The sequence below is a fragment of the Furipterus horrens genome, unplaced genomic scaffold (assembly GCF_987537825.1).
Source record: "Furipterus horrens unplaced genomic scaffold, mFurHor1.1.pri manual_scaffold_1, whole genome shotgun sequence".
Taxonomy (NCBI): Eukaryota; Metazoa; Chordata; class Mammalia; order Chiroptera; family Furipteridae; genus Furipterus; species Furipterus horrens.
Window position 1 is genome coordinate 160,576,339 of NW_028327171.1, and position 20,001 is coordinate 160,596,339.

At 35.4% G+C, this 20,001-nt stretch overlaps 1 protein-coding gene and 1 pseudogene across 2 annotated transcripts in view; one reads left to right on the forward strand and one right to left on the reverse strand.

Annotated features, from left to right (window-relative positions):
* Positions 1-20,001, reverse strand: part of COBLL1 (cordon-bleu WH2 repeat protein like 1) — a 159,337-nt gene that overhangs the window by 36,400 nt on the left and 102,936 nt on the right. For both annotated transcript variants that reach the window (XM_090280372.1, XM_090280368.1), the window contains exons 4-8: positions 11,476-11,677; positions 9,028-9,256; positions 8,038-8,076; positions 3,384-3,481; positions 3,037-3,273 (exon numbers count right to left, since the gene is read on the reverse strand). In XM_090280372.1, the coding sequence (XP_090136498.1) occupies positions 3,037-3,273; positions 3,384-3,481; positions 8,038-8,076; positions 9,028-9,256; positions 11,476-11,677 (805 nt within the window). The remainder of the gene's footprint in view (positions 1-3,036; positions 3,274-3,383; positions 3,482-8,037; positions 8,077-9,027; positions 9,257-11,475; positions 11,678-20,001) is intronic.
* On the forward strand, positions 15,262-15,888 carry LOC150022141 (large ribosomal subunit protein uL30m pseudogene; annotated as a pseudogene).

The following is a 20,001-nucleotide window of genomic DNA, read 5'->3' on the forward strand; positions in this document are numbered from 1 at the left end:
TTTGCCCTGGATTTGCCTGGGATATGACGTCAGGGGAGAGAATGAAAGTAAGGGACAAGGAGACATTACGAAGGGAGATGGAAGGACTGCTCACTAATTGGATGTGAAAAGAAAAAGAAACATCAAAGATGATCTTGAGCTTTTCAATGTGGGAGGGAAAAAAGTGAGTTTGATTTTAAATATGCCGATTTTCAGGTAGTGATGAGTCAATAAGCAATCGTGAGTTCTAACTACAACTGGAAAATATTGCAACTGGAATTACAAAATTGATATATTAGTTTCCTATGGCTGCCATAACAAATTACCATGACTGGGTGGCTTAAAACAACAAAAGTTTATTCTTTCACAGTTCTGGAAGCCACAAGTCTAAACTCAAGGTTTTAGCAGTGCTATAAACCTCTGAAAGTGTTAGGAGAGAATCCTTTCATTCCTCTTCCACCCTCTGGTGGCTCCTGGGATTCCTTGGTTTGTGGCAGCAAAACTCCAGTCTCTGCCTCCATTGTCACACTGCCTCCTAATTTCCGTCTCTGTGCCTGTGTCTTCTTCTTATCAGGACACCATTCATTGGATTCGGGCCCAACCTAAATCTAGGACGACCTCATCTTTAGATGTTTGATTACAGCTGCAAAAACTATTTCTAAATAAAGTCACACTCACAGGGTACTGGGAGTTAGGACTGGGACATATCTTTTGGGGGCCACACTAATCAAACTATTACAGTTAATAACTCAACAAAGAACAGGTGTTTTCTCTAAAAGATTAAATATAGGCTAACACTATGGATTCTGGTACTTTCATATTTAAAAAAATAGATAAAGATAGTAGTGTCGAGAAAAATGTGTGTGTGAGGGAGGGTGGGGAGAGAGAGAGAGAGGGAGAGAGACAGAGAGCAAGAGAGCGCACTAAGCTATCAGAAGAGAATCAGGACCAGAAAAGAAAGAAAAATCAAGACCAAGGGCTCATGTATTACATCTAATACAGCTCAGGTATTATATCTAATACATGTAAGTACTGAGATGCCTAGGAAGGCATGAATTCACATGAACATACACATGCACACGAACACACAAACAGAACCACAGCTTAATCATTAGGAACTTTTATAATGAGTTTTTTAAAAATGGTTCTTAAGCTTTTCTAGGAAAAAACAAATAATCCTGGGCCCTACTATACAATACATCAAAGAAATATCCAGATGGCCAGATCAAAAGAAAAAATGAATTAGAAAATTGTATAAAGATGTCCAGTTTGCCAAAGGCAATATACTAAAAACAAAAATAAAGATTGCTTAACATGCAGGCATCAACTTTTCACAGAGCAGAGGATGTAAATCAAAAGAAATAGCTTTTGGTGAGGTCACTGGTAGCATGGCCTAGAATTTTAAGAAGCAGACTCTTAGAAAGACAAAGTCAACCTCTTTGGGATACAATCACAAAGGAACTTGACTGGACTAGACTGGATGAGGACAGCTGGAATAAAGATTTGTGAGTAGCGGCTAAGATTGATTTCTCTGTGAAGAAAAAGACAGACTTTGGTAGTTACTCAAAGGTATCATAATTTATACTCCTATGCTATAGTTTGCTGGTGATTACAAATAGAAAACAAGCCTGAAAGTGTTACCTTTTAAACAGACTTACTATGAAGCCACAAAATGAAGACTTTGGTGGCCTCCACATGGCCTCTGCTTATCTCACTCAGGTTCGGTCTGTTCCTTGCTCATCCCCAGGCGTGTCACGTTTCGCATCTTTGAAAAGGGTTTCTCTTGACCGACCAAAGCACTCCCACACATATTTTAAGACTGAACCCAAGAATCATCTCTTCTGTGACATTTGACCCAACTACCAAGCAGTTATCCTGTATAACTTGTAAGTGGTTATATCATTTAAAAAAAATAATTATTCTTCTGATTTGTAAGATGAGGTTTTATACACAACCATTAGACAAGAGAATCTTAATGGAAATATAAAAATAGTTTACTAGATGACTTTCTAAGTAGCTACTAAGTTTAAGCATTTTTTGTTCATTTCTATCCTAGTAGCCATTTACTTTAGAAAGATACATTTGATAATTACAATTAAAATATACAGTTATTTTTTTAAGTTTAGGAAGTGCAGAAATATTCATTCGTTTGTTGGGAGAAGTAAAATTACCTGAGCATTGTGTTTACTATGCTCCCAAGGTGGGGAACATCAAACACTTTGTCTACTTATAAGAAAACATCTCAGCATTTCAAATATCTCAAAATAAAATCTGCTGTTACAGTTACTTAAATCACTTATTGGATTAAAAGCAACAAAATATATGGCCTCATGTTCAATCACATTAACTAAGAACTTCATCTATAGTCCACATGAATAAAGCAAGGAAAGTACAGATTTTATGGGCATGAAAAGTAGTTTTGCAAATGAATTTTCACAAAACAGCATAATCTAGGAAAATTTGGGATTAAAGGGGAGCAATAATAAGGAAGTTTGGGGAAAAGGTACACCTAGAACAGTGCTTTGAACATAAAAATATATAAACGTAACGGCAATATGTTTTATATAGAGATTTTTAAAAAAAATTATAGAATATCTATGTACTAGGCAGACACCAGTATATCCCCCTGAGGCTCTCTAAGGTAAAAAATATGTATCTAGTTAGAAACTCATGAAAACAACATAAGGACTGTATTGCTATTATTAAAACAAACAAACAAACTTGTTCAAAAATAAGTGTCTCCATGTCTAACATATATAAGAAAGAACTTCTAGTTGGGCCTTAATAGACCAGCACTTTAAGGCTGATAGATGATTTATTTACTTGAATGTGAAAGCTACTTAAAATTGATATATTTATTTTTTACTGCATCACAGAATTATTCACACATAGCAAATCTCTTCCCAATATCAATCTTATTAGTAACTATTTATTCACCTTACTACATATGAGTAACTGTTACTAACCACATTAGTAGCCCATGTGGAAGAAGACGAGCTAGGTAAGAGGAAACATAGCGGTCCCGCGCCCCTCCTAAAACAAAACAAAATCACGCACCTTGTCTGTTTCATCCACACTCATGGATTTCACTACACAAGAAGCTGGCCTCTCCTGGACGTGAGCGAGGTTCTGGGGGACACTCTGAGATGCTGGCATTGGAGGCAAGGGAGCCCGCCTCTTCTTGGGTACATCTGATGGCAGGGTGTTTGAAATGTACGCTTTGGAAATGGTATTGGACCTTGTAAAAGCCGGGCGATTATTACTCACTAGAGGGGTTGCTGGCGCACTTGCAGTCTAATAAAGAATGAAAAGGCAAAACCTACTGTAAATTCAAGATAAACAGCACATGTGGTGAAAAACAGATTATAAGGATCTTATAAAATGAAAAATAAGGAAATACTTACTTGCTCTCGCTTTTTCTTACTGCGTTGAAAAAAGCCGAAAAACCCTTTATTCTCTTTCTCCTTCATAATGTCTAAATTTTGTGATATTTGGCAGGACTCTAAAATAGAAAAAAAAGCACCCATTCAGCTCCAAATTTTTCTCAATTTCTAGTTATAAAAGCTATTAATTATGATCTACTATGAACTATGCACTCTGCTAAGCACCTTATATCTTATTTAATTCTCAAAGCAACAGGTAAATTTAGTATTATTACTCCCATTTCACAGCAGAGGAAACTGAAGCTTAGAGAATCTAAGATACTTACTTGAGTTCAATAATAAAGAAATTACAGAGCTATGACAAATTCAATTCTTTGTGACTCGAAGTCTGTGTTCCATAGTTACCAACATTCAAAGTAAAAATCTTTAATTTAAATGATATGAAATTGCAATGTTCAGTTTGTCCCTTTATTTTGAATATATTTTTGTGTCAAAGGTAAACTATCATAAAATATTTTCTTTTCCAAAACATGATTCATTATAGTTACTTTGTACTTTGTTATATATTTCATAAATGATATTTTTTTTAATCCAGTGGCTCTCCACTGTGGATGATCTCCTCTGACCCCTACTCCAGAGGACACCTGACAATGTTGGGAACAATTTTGGTTGTCACACTGGGGCTACGGTGGGGAGAAGGTGTTATTGGTGTCTCCTCGGTAGATGTCAGCAATGCTGCTAAATATACTACAATGTCCAAGACAGCCCCTCAACAACACAGAATTATCTGACCCCAAATGTCAGTGGTGCCGAAATTGAGGAATCACACTTTAGCCAGAATGGCAAAGTATTTCCTAGTATCAGCTTTTGAAAGGGCCTCCAACAATGACAAGACCAGCAGTGCTGAGTCACCTGGGCCCAGATTGTCTTTCTACCAGTTCCTACTAAAAGGAACTATGATTGCTTAAGAATGGTTGATCCTTTGTCACTAACCTGGGCCTGGAATAGCTGCTAGTCATACAAAAGAGAAAGCAGTCAAAATCTAGTGGGCTGGCTTTAAAAGAACCAATCTCCTATGATTTGTGCAGTGAAAGTCCAGAAAATTTGGTTATCTTAGGGATAATTCAGTAAGGTGAAACATATCACAAGTTTAATTCCATGCATTCATAGTGACACTAAAAAAGTAACTGATTCTTATTGTTCAGCTTTGTTTAGTAATGCTAGGGACCCATTACTTTAAAAATAATGAAGGGTAAAAATCACACTTTTCTGCCTTTTCTGAATGAATTCTACCTAGACAGACAAAGAACAGACATGGGGGAATTTGCTTTTTTAGACATATCTCAACTAATAATTAAAGAAATGTCTGCAATTGATTATGATCGTTTTCATCTTTTAATTGACTAAAATAGAGGCAATAATTATATATGTCTAATATCAAAAAAGATAACTTGTCATTACATGTCCGTCAATTGAAGTACATAATACCACTTATGAAGTATTCTTACCAAAAATATATCACCAGATCTGGTCAAGATTCTAGATTTAATAATCAAGTTATAGGAAACATGATAGAGAAACATGCTAAGTGACAGCACAGGATGAAATTAGCAGCATTCTGAATGTTGGAAACTCCATTAGACAAATTTATTTATTTACTCAATAAGTAAAATGAAAACTTTTTATTTTTTTTTAATAGAGAAATAAGGAGGATCTCTAAATTTTTAAAAACATCTCTACTAAGAAGCATATGGACTTAATGGTAAATTACAGTATAATTTCAGTGACATAGGAAACAAAGTTCTATATGTAAAAACTAGTGAGATATAGCTAAAGTAGCAGTTAGGGATAAATGTATAGTCTGAAATAAATTTATATATTAAATATTTACTTATTAATTAGGGGTGAATGTAGAGTATTTTTACTTAAAAAGAATGTTTAAAAAATTAAATTATGACAACGTAGGGGCTATCCCAGGAAAGCAAAGATAGTTAATGCTAATAACTAAGTTAATGCAATATGCCTTAATAACATATTAAAGGAGAACTACATTTCACAAAATAAAACTTTAAGTCTGATGCTTCAAATCTTAAATAAGTACTATGTATTTGGTACAACGAGTTTATTGACAATGCTAACAACTAATAAAAATCAGCATGTGGATAGTACATTATGGTTAATAATTTTTTTACATGCCTAACTTATTTCTTAGAACAATTCTGTTAGGTAAATATAATTAATAAGTCATTGTTCTGAGCCCTTTTTCTATGTTTGAGGACGTAAAGAAATGGAAGTGGGTGGTATCCTCCCATTATATATCTGAGTACCTAGGTAACTAAAAAGTATGAATAACTTACACCAAGATTCATGGACATTAAATGGTACAACTGAAACTGGTATCCATTTAAAGATGATTTCTAATACCTCTTACCATTTTTTTAAAAGAAATGCTACTATTTCATTTTAAGACAGAATCCTCCCACTAATTGAATATAGACATATAATTAAATTTAGTTGGAACAGTAGATGGAAAATTAACATGCTGGTGTAGTGCAATAAGTCATAACCAGATTTTTTCATATAGTTATTTTTGGTAATTTTCAGGCACCCATTCATTCTCTACACCAGTTAACCCCCAAGTCTTCACTTATGCTTTATGTCAGGCATCACTATAAATTAAACACACTAGGCAAGCAAGGGCTTCAGCTTACTTAGAAAGCAACTCAAATAGTATAATTTTTTGTTTCCAGTAAAGAGGCTGCAAGTAATGGCATGCAAAGTTCTAAGCCTTCTGATATTATCAGATAAAATTAAGAGATGGGGCTATTTACAGCAATTATACTGACCTTGTAGATTCTGACACTGTATTAAGAGCTTTCTTAATTTTCCTATTCTATTGTCTTATGGTTATGTTTATAACATTTAATACTCTGAATAAACCACATACATGTTTTGGCTTGAGGCGGTATTAGAAATCAATGCATTCAGCACCTTAAGAATTAGGCCAACGAAGTTTTGGAATTCACTTTGGGTTATGTATGTGGAGAATGGCAAAGTTAGGAGCAAAAGTCAAGTACAAGTAACAATATTGTTGCTAGAAAGAAACACAAAGACAACTTTTTCCAATTTCTTTCTTATGATGGAAGTAGAAGCTTAGATCCAGAGAGATAAAGCTATTTGCCTCATCTACTGGTCAAATGAGCTTGACGAGTCATATCATGTCAATTCAAATGCCTGCCCTCTGATTCGGCGGCGGCGGCAGCCGTCCATCTCGAGAGACGATGGTGTAGCTTCTTAAGAGTCTATCTGCACCGCCGAGAATGGCTGTGCAGTCCGACTCGGGAGTGACACGGTATCTGTCTCCTCCCGTGTTGAATCAACATCTTGCGATGACGCTGGAGTGTCCTCTCCAGTGAAGCTGAAGCTACAGAGCCTGGGCAGGGTGATATGGAGGGTCTGCTGTTGCCCATGCAGCAGATCCCCCCTCTCTTCGCAGCTGAAGGATCCAAGGGAAAGACGGAGTCAATACAGCTTGGCTTCAGGTGCGCCGCAGGAGTTGCCAGTGTTGACTACAATGTCAAACCGCCTTAGGGACTCTGGCTCCGGATTTTCTGTCGGGGTTTACTCCCCTAGCCTTTCCCCTGAAGAGGTATGCCGCAAGGCAGCGGAGGTTTTTTGGAGTCAGAGTTTTCCTTCTCTGTCCCTCTGATTAACCACTATATAATTGACATAAGAAATTTCAGCTCCTTTGATTAGGATAGTATTCATGACAGGCACTAATAATAAATAACCATGCTATTACTTATGTGGGCTTACTTTTTGGAATTGGGAGGCTCATTGTGCTCTGGAAAAACTGAAAGTGAGAAAAAAAGAAGATTCCAATAACAAACAAAGTATACAATTTATTGTGTGTGTGTGTTTTTTAGTAGGGTGGTAATTATTAAAGTAATCAACTATCTGAACCTATCCCTTTTTAATGGGGGGAAAAGACTTCTAGACTTTATTATTATTGGCTATTTTTAATAAAGTTTTCACTATGAAAGTAATAATTCCCATTACAAAATTCTGTAATATAAAGAAAAATGAAAAGTAACCTATTGCCCTACCACCCAAAGGTAACCACTATAATTATTTTTACATATTTACTTTTAGAAATTTTATGTAAAAGTTGTTTATAATTGTATTAAACACATTTAAATGCTTTAAAAGCTCATTTTGGTATAAGCCATTTTCCAAGTAATTACAAAATATTCACGACCAACTTAATGGTTGTAAAAATTTCCTATAATAAATATACCCTGATTATTACAAATAATAGTTCTATGAAAATAATCTAAGATCTTTACATGGTACCACCGAACTATCAGCATTTGTACCCAATAAAGATCCTAGCAAAATCATTTTTACTTGTCTAAGAGTCAAGAATATATTTTTCATATCTTAGGTTAATATTAATTTTAAAGAAATTATTGAAATGTAATATTGTATTAAACTCAGAAATCAAGGAGGGCTTTGTAAGTTATTTTTCTGGAAATAAAACACAAAGTGTCTAAGTTAAAATCTTGTACACATTAGTAATATTAAGAAAACAGGTAAAGTTAGAAGCTTACTTTCAATTTACCCAACAGAAATAGAGATTTCATGTTATTTGTTTCCACTGATTCATATGTCTTACCTTGTAAAGATGATTTATTGAAGACAGTAACGGAAGTGGCTACAGAGGAGGAGGTAAAAGAGGATAAATCGGCTTAATGATGATGTTTGTTCAAGTATATAACATCACTGAGTTGAAATAGTTGCCTATGGATTTACATAAAGCCACAATCTCGAGATAAAGTTTGAAGTTCTCTATGCAAGGAAGATGTAAGTAATTGTTTCCTTTACTAAACTTTTTATTTCTCCTAATAAAACAGATTCATTTTAAACAAGCTTGCATTTCTCTATTAGACATCATGCAAACCAACATTATCTAAGATCCCCAAATTTTAATATAGTACATTTTTATGTAGATATATACTGCAAACTCTTTCTATTTAGAAAACTTTTGATATTAAACTGATTCATTTTATAAGCCAGTTGGTTTTGGGGGCTGACCTCAGAAAAAAATGTAGCAAGACACTTCCAAACTTGAATGATAGTTAAGACTCAGAAAAAATCACGGTGAGTCTACAGTAATTCACACTTGATTAGAACAACAATGAATTCACATGCAAATTTTTATTTGCTGGGTAAATCTCAAAGCCACAAAAAATTAAGTTAAATTCCACCAAAAAAAAAATTTGTATGTTGATGGAAAGGTGTAAAACGCAATAACAGCTAAAACACAAGTTTTGATTTCAATTTCAATAACTGAAATAAGGTTAAATTATATTATATTTAGCTTTCTCTTCTTATTTCTAATGCCATGTATTGATTTGTGTCTATAGGACCCATTAAATTGCCATTATGAACTTGAGAAAAACTATGCATAAACACAATACACACACAAATATATACAGGGTATGGCAAAAGTAGGTTTATAGTTGTTAGTATGAAAAATAAAACAAGAATTAATAAATAATAATACAAGAATAAACTCTGTTTCGCATTCTCACAACTGTAAACCTACTTTTGCACCACCTTATATATGCATATCCTGTCAAATGAATAAAACAATGGGTCTTACCTTTGCTGACATCCATGGCATATAATTCTCTTAGTCCCAGGTCATTAAGAGATTTTGTCAAGTCGAGGGCCTCCTGAGACTGATAATCCTTCAACAACAGTGTATGTAATGGATCAAACTCACATTTGCTGCATATAATGGGGGCAAGTTCTTGAAGTGATGCATGTGGGTTAACTCTCACTATTGTCTTCTGCGTTTTCTTAAAATTGATCACTACTCTCACAGTCTTCTGAAACACAGATTAAAGCCATAATCATACCATAATTTACTGAAATAGTTAATTCTTTTTGATTAATATTACTTCCTAATTCCAAATCTGATTCCTAGAAACAGTTTGCTTATTAAATAATCTAGAATAAATTCACAACCCTTGTATAGTAAAGTATTAAGTAGATTTAAATCTAAAAATAATCATGGATATTTTTCCTTTGATCCTTAAAATATTTACTTAAAAATGAACAAACATACATAATAATACAGAATTATGCATGTTTTATTCTATCCTTTATTTGAGGAATATTTATATTTTAATAGTTTTTAGTTGTCTCAGTAAAAAAGGGGTATTTTAGTTAAGACACTAAAATGTTTTAACTTCTCCCCATTTGAAATAACTTAAACGAGATCATACATAAAAAGAGCTTAGCATAGTGGCTGGCACATAGTAAGTTATCAATAAATAAACATTAGCTATGATGACTACCTATTGCTGTCAATATATTATTACTATTTTGGCTAATTTTAATGTATTAATAAAATATATGAAAATATTACTTATTTGGATATGTAATGCTGCCAATTAAAAATTAAGATTTTTAAGCATCTGATCATTTTAATGTAACTGAATTAAATCTTATATATAAGTAGAACTTTGAAACACATGACAATGCTAAGTAAAATCTAGTTTGCAGATCCTCCATGTTTAACATGAATTCATAAAACTGAAACACCACATATGATTTCATTCTATAGCATAAATACTATCTCTATCTAAATAGCCCACATACCTAGATGTATAGTCCACTACCCTAATTAATATTTAATATTAAATTTCAAAAAAGCAAGTATGTTTTAGGATTATAAAACAATGTACTTTCTTTATAAAAAGCTTTAAAAAATTTTTTTTACCTTTAAAAAAATTTATTTATTATTTTTTTATTATAGTTGTCCCATTTTCCCCCCATTGTTACCCCTGCATTCCGCCCACCCCCTTTCCCATAGTCAATCCCCACCCTGTTGTCCATGTCCATGGGTCATTTATACTAGTTCCTTGACTAGATCCTTTCCCTTCTTCCCTCCTCCTCCCTCCTCCCTTTATTTACTTTTAGAGAGAGGGGAAGGGAGTGAGAAAGAGAGGGAGAGAAATATGTGAGAGATATATCAATCAGTTGCTTTTCACATGCCCCCAATTGGGGACCTAGCCTGCAGCCCAGGCATGTGCCCTGACTGGGAATCAAACCAGTGACCTTTTAATTTGTAGGCTGGCACTCAATCCACTGGGCCACACCAGCCAGAGCTATAAAAAGCTTTTTAAGAATATGAAAACAATGTGAGAGTATATGTACTCAAGTCATTTATCAATGAACTATTAATATATATAACCTTAATATATTTTCTGAAGTTAAACATGGTTGCTGTTGTTCCTAATCAGAGTATTTCTTGAAACCCATAAGCATGTACCACTGTTGCTTATAGAATAAAACCAATTGTATAAAGAGTTGATGATATTAGAATATTGTGGTTAAAATTTTTTGCTTAAAATACATACATTTCAGAAAACTGAGCCACTGGGTAGCTCAAATAATCAATAATGTATAAGTCAATAAGTTACAACCACCACTTACCAAGCAAATGAAGACAAAGAATTATTTTAATAAATTCTTAAATAAGTTTTTTTAAGTTTACTTAGAGAATCACAGAGGTAGAAGTAGTGAACCATGGAAGAAGTGAGCCTGCTGGGCTGCGTGGGCTCAGGAAACAAGTTACAGAGGCAAAGGAAGGGCCCTTGGAACTGAGGAGAGAGAGCAAAAGACACTCCTGAAGGGAAAAGGTGTGGGAAGGGAGAGAGAGAGAAAGAAAAAGAGAGATCCCAATGAATTTTCATTAAAAGGTTCTAAAACTCTGCTTTATGTATAAAATATATTTTAAAGAGTAGCTTAAAAATACAGATCATTCATAATTATCAGATTCTAATACTGCCCTAAAGATCACTTTAGAGCATCTAATATCTAAAGCGTTCCCCATATTCTACTGAACCCAAGGATCAATAACAAACTGACTCCTAAACAAACTGGTCTAGGGAAACATGACAGACATAGTCAGCCATATTCACATCAAATTTGACCAGAAAAGGCAATTTACATTTAATTTATAATAAACTGCAGATAACGACTGAAAAATGAACATAGCATTTTAGCCATAAGATATAAAAATCTACAGTGAAATTCTTACCTCTGGAATTATAGGTGTAGGTTTTTTCTTATCTAAAATTTTTGGCTTTAAAATTACTTTCTCCACCTCCAACATTCCTATTGGTGTGTTTGGCTTAAATTTAATGGGGTTCTTTTCAGCTGACAGCAGATCAATTGTGTAACTTGATGGGTTCAAGTGATACTGGGCACAGAGGAATATCAACAAATCCATCATTGGTTTACTGTAAAACAAGAGTAATGCTGATCATAACACAATTTCAGCAACTGTTAAAGTTATTGTTTCAAGCATTTTTCTTAGGGCTGGCATCTTGTTTTCTATATATATAATGAAACAAGGCTACAAAAGAGTATATGTGAAAGCAGCTTAAAAGTCTAACTATTTGTATTTAAGCAGACAAAACTATACTTCTTTAAATGTGCTCAACTGTATTCAAAAGAGCTTGGACCCTAGTGTTGGTTTTTAAATTACCTGTATTTTTTCTGCCAAATTGTCTTCATGTTAAAAATTTCAGAAGGAAAAGTCATTTACTTACCCAAGAGCAGTCACTTAGTTTAGCAGATGTTCCTTCACAACCTTATTTAGAACACTAGCAGTCTTTAGTTACAAATTGATTATATCCCAAAGTTCTCAAAAGAACAAAGCATTAAGAGCTACCACCACTTATGCTTTGAAAAGTCTAGTAAATATCTACATGGGTAAACACACCAAATCCTAAAGAAGAGTGTAATTCAAACTTCTTAATTCATTCGAACATATTCAATATTTTCTAGGCATTAGCGACACAGCACAAGTTTGTGGCATACTGGCTCTCACAGACCCCATTCTCTACCAGATAGACTAGGCCAAGTGTGCACAAACTATAATCTGCAGGTCAAAGTGGGCCCACAGCTTGTTTTTTTAAATAAAGTTTTATTAGAATGCAGTCGTGCTCATTTATTTACATAATATCGAGGGCTGCTTTTGTGTTACAATGAGATTTGAATGGAACATTTTTAAGACATTATGGCCCACAAAGCCTATTTATATTTACTATCTGGCCTTTGACAGGAAGTTTATGGGCTCTGGTGCTAAACAATAAAAATGTAATCAAGTAAATGCATGAGATGATTTCAAAAAGTGATTAACTTTTAAATGCTAATGGTAATACAGAATCTGTTTCTATAGGAAATTGCACACTCTACTTGAGATCCAGAGACATATTGTCAATTTTTTGCTTCCCTTTCCAGAGAATCCAATTGTTCACACAGACTTGTCTTTTCATTCACACCATCAGCAGAACAATGTGGTCTCTGAGTCTTTCTTAATTGTCAGCCTTTACGGAAAGCCTCTAAAAAAATCTTTTGTATGAAATGCTTTCCTAAAATGACTAGTAATGCTAAGCTGTTAGTTCACATTTAAGACTGAGGCACTAAAACAGTGTGAAAGTCCTATTTTCATGGATTGAGGTACAGGTTGATGAGTTTCACTTGAGGGGAAGTAGGTGGCCACTAATGTTTTCACTTAGAAACATAAATGTCAGTTTTTAAAAAATTTCCAAACTCTTGGCTAAAGATATGAACCTGGCTACTGGCTTTCAGACAGTGAAATGAGGCTAGGAATCTCACCATTCAGTATGCTAATTTTAATTTAGCACATCTGTTTTGACATGCACCTAATCCCTCTTCTAAATGGAGTTCCCAGGTCTCCAGAGAGACAGTCTCCTGCTGAGGAAGGCTATTTGTCTGACATTGGGTAGTGTGGAAGTCAAAAACACATACATCATAAAGATTCTCAAACCATCCCATGTTCAGCTCCCTACCTCACCTTTAGGGGTTATTGCTCAATTTTAGGCCAATTCAGTATCCACAGGATAAAGAGGTGCTTCACAATGGTATCCTCACCTCCCTTCTCATCCCCCACATACAAGTAGTTCCCTCTTACACATATATCAAGAAAAATAAATAAAAGACTCAAAGTCCCTCAGTAAAAAATGTTCTCTGGAATAAGTTTCCAGTCTTCAAAATACATTTCCTATGTCTTTATTAGATATTTTCACAATAATATTTGGAAGTTTTATGTCCCTCTCTTGGCCTAGTATGCTCATACATAAATTTGTTTATAATTGCCCAAATTTTGGCTTTGGATAGTACACACTAACTTTCACCTAGAAGGGGATGCCATAATGATATTATTGAAGTTAATATTTTGGTAACGTGGTACTCTATCTATGTGAGCAATTTGCTGTTACACACCAATTCTACACCTGGAAATGGTACCTTCTTTTTCTGATAGTAAATAAGGCTAAGAAGGATAAGGCAATGTCTAGGTAAATACAATATAATTATAAATACAGTCAAGCTGGAAAAAGAGAAAACTTTCACTGCCAACCAAATTGACCACTGTCCACTTCTGTCTATGAGTAAATGGTGGTATGTTCAGATTATATTTCTCTTTCTCTCTCTATAAAGGTGCCAAGTAATAATATAAAAACACAAAAGCATACATTTTAAACATTTTTCTTAAATGTATAGTTCTTCAGAACTTAAAAAACTCAAATGTTCAGTTCTTTAGAAATTCACAAAAGTTAAGGCAAAAGTAGTTATTGGTGTATTTTTGTTTTGTTAATCCCTATTAACATATATATATATCACTTTATGTACATACATATAAACATTTAAGGAAAAAATATTTTTCATTTTTAAAAGATAAGAACAATTTAACACTCTTTATATATTTTAACCCTTCTGATATGCCTTAATATTTTTATCTGTAATACATCAATTTTCTAATTTAATAGATGGGGTGGATGATGGACCAAGAATATTATAAAAATGGCCTATTCCCTCAGCTGATTTGGTCATCTAAAATGTGTGGATAAAAAAGGTGTTCTATGGAATGTTACCTCACAGGGTGATCTGATCATAGATTCCTCTGGGAAGGTCATGGTGGGTAGTCATGTTTCTCTTGGTTTTAAGCAACCCTTGTTCATTGCTTTTATGCACCTAGGTTAATACACCTTTGAAATAAGCATAACTACCCTCAGGAGAGCACATAATCTTAATTATTCTGTAACCTAATCCCCACCTTGCTTTCTCCCACTCTCATGTAATCTTTCTTGGGTTCCCTCCTTAATTTCATATCCATAAAAGAAACTGCAAAACTGTCCACTTTCCAAAGCATTTGAAACCTTGCTTCCCAGCAACTATCACCAGTTTGGGCTTAAAAAACTCCTATAAAAAACCTCCACAGGTCCTGGCTGGTGTGGCTCAGTGAATTGAGTGCCGGCCTGTGAACCAAAAGGTCCCCAGTTTGTGAGGGCACATGCCTGGGTTGCGGGCCAGGTCCCTAGTTGGGGGCGTGCGGGAAGCAACCAGTCGGTGTATCTCTCACTTATCAATGTTTCTCTCCCTCTCTTCCTCCCTTCCCCTCTCTCTAAAAATAAATTTTAAAAATATATTTTTTAAAAGCCTCCATAGGTCTGGATATTTCTTACATTGAGAAATCATTGTACACTATACCAGATGTCATGGCAAAAAGGTTTCATACTGACTAGAGTTATATCATGATATATCATGACCTTTGAACTGAACACTACCTAGGTGTTTTCTAATAAAAATGCTTCTTTGAAAGGCAACTAATAATCACAGAACTTCTTTATGACTTTACTCTCTTATTCTATAATTCTAGGTTCAAATCTTTATTCAATAATTCCAGAAGTCAATTTTGTCTTGAAAATATTCCTATTCCCAGAAAGATAAATGCAATAGACCAGAAATTTCTGTAACAGATACAAATACAGATGGGAATTTAATATTGCATATAGTAATGGTATTTCACATTTTTGGGAAAAGAATTAAATTTTCAACAACTGGTATTGGGAAACCTAGCCGTCAGATGAAAATAAAAAAGTTATGTATTGCTCTTTCCTCTGCTCTGCTTTCTGTCAGCAGCCTCTACAGAGAAGAGTCACCACACTCAAGGCCAGGATTCCGCACTCAATTGTACGGAGGCCCCCACCCACCATGCAGACTACAACCTATGACAAAAGGTGTGGAGTCTCATTTGTACAGATTGATTCTGTCACAAATTTACCAAGTCAAGAATTCCAGATACAGTGTTTCAACCTTCACTGCATATCATGAAAAATATGGTGGGGATCCACAGCACCCTCATAAACTGCTTACCAAAATAAAAAGTTCAAAAAGATATCTGTGTTGGGGAAAAAAATGTAATAAAAATGCTTGAATTAGGAAAAGTGCATACTCCTCAAGCTCACAAGAGCAACCCTTCAGTGAACTGAAAACTGAAAGTGGTTAAACATTTGATAAGAAGCCCCTGAGGTTGCCCCAAGGACTTCCAACAGAGAAGGACGGGGCTCACAGGTGCCTCAAGAGCACAGTGGAGTTAGTAGTAAATCTAAGCCCCGTGGACCTGCAAGCAGTTACAACATAATGCCAGAGCAGTTTCAGATTAAAAAGTGCAAATTGTTTTTATTTAAAGATGGTGAGAAAGTGTTCTCATTAACATATATTTTAAATGTTAAAAAAGAAATGCATTATCTACCTATTCCTTACACTAAAGCAAGCTCCAATTAGACCAGATATATAAATATGAGGATTAAACTCTCAGGGGGTCAGAAAAACAGAAAAGAAATCCACCTTCATGTAGTGTGTGTTACAGAGCACTGCTGTCCCATAGAACTTTCTGCAACAATGAAAACTTTCTGTATCTGCATTGTTCAATACAGTGGCCTCTCACCACATGTGGCTATTGTGAATGAGAAAGGGCCTCTGAAGTAAATCTGACAAACTCAGTGACTGAAAGTAACCTCAGGGGTGATCTGAATGTAAATTACTAACAGGGCAGGTCATAGTGGGCAGTCACACCCCAGGCCTCTAACTCCCTGCATAAAAGGTTTACCTCTACATTAAGTAAGTCCTCACCATTGTTTCTGTGCATCTTGATGAACGAACCTTTGAGATGTCAGAGTAATCTTCTTTTCCAGACCTCTCTCACTTTCCTCAAGGGAGCATATCATCTTGTTTCCCACATATCATCCCTATTTACTGTAAATGTTCTCTCCATTTTACTTTTTACCCCAATAGAGGTTATACCTTCCTCAGTCTGCGAGTAATGGATTTCACGTAATCTTCCTTATTTTCTCTCCTTTGATCCCAAATGCATAAAAAGAACTACCAAACTGCCATTCTCCAGAGAATTTTTGAGATCTTGCTTCCAAGCACGTCCTTATTTTGGCTCAAACTCGCATAAAATTTTCTGTGGATTTAGACATTCTTACATCGATACTATTGAACAGTTGAAATACAATCAAGCTAGTGGACTAACAAACTGAGTTTTTAATTTTATTTAATTTTATTTAAATTCAATTTAAATAGCCACACACATTGGCCACTGTATTGGAACTAGTAGTTCTAGTGCATTGGTTCTCAAAGTGCGATTCATGGGCCAGTAGCATCAGTATCACTGATAACTTGTTATAAATACAAATTGTCAAGTCCCAGTCCAGCCACTGAGTCAGAAAATCTGGGGAGTGAAGAATAGCAATATCTGCTTGGACAAGCACTCCTGCTATTTTTGGTACATTACTACAGTTTTTGAAACGTGACCCAGAGAGAAAAGGATAAGAGAACAAGTCAAATATATAGTATATCAGATAATGATAAATGCTATGATGAAAAATTAAATAAAATTAGAAAATGTTCTAAAAGAAAAATGATATTAGCATAAAGACCTCAATGGAATGAGATACCTGGGGAAAGCACTTCAGGCAGAGTTGACAAATGCAAAGGCCCTGAGGCAGAAGTGTGTTCCACCTGTTTAAGGAAAAACAGAAACCAGTCTGCTACAGTGAAGACCTAAGGTCCTGGTGAAAACTTGAAATTTTACTGAGAGAAAAACCATTGTAGAGTTCTGAGGAGTGATCTACTTTACATTTTAAAGGGATTATATCCTGATGGTTGTAGTCAGAAGAGCCTGAGGGAATAGTCACAAAGCTATTGCAAAAATTTAGGTGGGAGATAGCGGTGACTTAGATCAGTCGGATTCCAAATATATTTTGTACAGAGCTGGTAAGAGGAAAGCCAATGCACTAAGAAAAGAGGAAGGAGATGCAAGGGGCAAGAGGAGGAACTAGCCAGTGGGAGGAGGCCTGGACTGCAGAGACCCTACAAAGTGGCAGGTTGCTGAAAGGACGCTGCAGGAGGCCTGACGTGTTCATCCGAATGACTGGCTATGTGAAATGCTTACTAACCTTTCCCAGGTGACCCACAAACCATCACCAAAGTCCTGGTAGACTTAGGAGATTCTAAGTCAAGAAAAGAAAGAAAATTTCAAAAGTTAAAGACTAAAAATAAGAATCCAAAAATAATATATAAAGTTGGAGCCAGAGGAACCTTCGGGAATTTACAATACTATTATAAAGGGGACTGAATATTCCACAAAAAGTAGAATAGGGGTTCAGGCAAATTTTATCTACATCTAAAGGAGCACAGTGACCTCAGATGTTATTTGGGTTACATTTATACCTAGATGTGAACTTCTCTCTAGGAGGACCACCTTTTAGCAATCTTTATTCCCAGGGCCTAATATACAGTGAGGTCAAGGTCAATCATTGAATGAGGAAACTATAGGAACCAATGATTATTTATCTATAGGTAATTCTGCTTAAGCATCCATGATTTCAAACACACAGCAGACAATGTATAACAGATCTCTGTTCAGTATCTGGCACCCAAAAAGGCAAAGTTGTTAAAAGGAAGTTCATCTCCTTTAAAAAGCCATATACAGTATTCCCTCACTTATCGCAGGTATTAACGGTCTAGACCAACCCCCTCACCCCCTGCGATAGATGAAAATCCGCAAAGTAGGAACCTTACATTTATTTTAGTATTTATATATATTTTAACACTTTATAAACCCTTCCCATACACTTATAAACTATTCCCAGTCCCTTATTAACCTTTTCCACTCCCTTATTAACCTTTTCCACACTTTTATAAACACTACTTATGTTCTTAAACGTATTCTACACTCTTAAACCTACATTAACATTAACAACATACGTATACAGTACCACAAAATCCCGCGATATAGCAAAAAATCCGCGATAAATAATTAAATGTAATATTTTTTTAAAGTCCCGTGATACAGAGAGGCCGCGATATAGAGAGGGACTACTGTAGTTGTGAAAGCTGTGTTTAGTGAAATTAACACACTGGAATAGTAGCCTTGTTGTATCTAAAGCCATGACATCTTTTTTTTGTTGGTTTGGTAAATTTTATTTATTGATTTGAGAGAGAGAGAGAGGAGAGAGAGAGAGAGAGAGAGAGAGAGAGAGAGAGAGAGAGAGAGAGAGAGAGAGAGAAAGAGAGAGAGAGAGAGAGAGAGACATCAATCTGTTCTTCCACCCACCCATGCTTTCATTGGCTGCCGCTTACATGTGCCCTGACTGGGGATGGAACCCTCAATCTTGGCGAAATGGGACAATGCTCTAATCAATTGAGCTACCCAGTTAAGGCAAGCCCTGACATTTTTACAGAGTAGCAATATAAGCATTAAGTTGGGCTAAGGGTTTTTTTTAAGATTTTATTTATTTTTCATTAAAAAAATTTTTAAAATTTACTTTTGGAGGGGAGAGGAGGGAGAAAGAGAAGGAGAGAAACATCGATGTATGAGAGATTACACAGACTGGTTGCCTCTTGCACACCTGCAACTGGGGACCTGGCCCGCAACCCAGGCATGTGCTCTGACTGGAAATCGAACTAGGGACCTTTCGGTTTGCAGGCTGGCGCTCAATCCACTGGGCCACACTGGCCAGGGCTTAAGATCTTTTCCAAACAGCCTCAGACCAGTTTGAATACTTAAGACTTTTTAATTGAAACCTCAGCATTTGGCACTAAAAACACAGAAGAGCTAACCCTGACCTAGATGTTTTGAGGGTGGGCATTATTTATTGCCTATCTCTACCATAAAGGAGCCTCACCACTAACAAAGCAGGACACTGAGGTCTAACCTGACCCTGCATCCAACGGGGCTGCTTCCAGGATGCAGTAATCACAAAGGGCACCCACAGGAAACGATACCATCTCTCAAGTATGGTTGTTCAGAATTACCCACACAGATGCCAGATTACTTCTACCCAAAACAACAATTTTGGTGTGTGGATAACTATCTGGAGCTAATGCAACTAACAAAAGTTGGCTAACAGGTTTGACCACGGGATCACCACAGGATGGACGCTTGTTTCCTGTTTTCTATGGGCTGAAGCACAGGCCAGCAATCCATCTGAAACATGAGCCAAGATATTTAGAGATGAAAAGGATTGGCTGAACTTGGTCATCACTCCTTCATTCAGCTAAGAGACAGAGTCTTCCTTCTCTATATCATCACATCACTTTTAATTTTGGTTTATTATATTACTTTAGGAAGACTTCTTTGCATTAATATTATTTACTTATTTTTTTCTTGTAAAGTAATAATTTCTGGGGGACAGATATCTTTAAGACCTTTTAAAAACTCTTCTTTGAAATGGAGAAATCCCTGAGA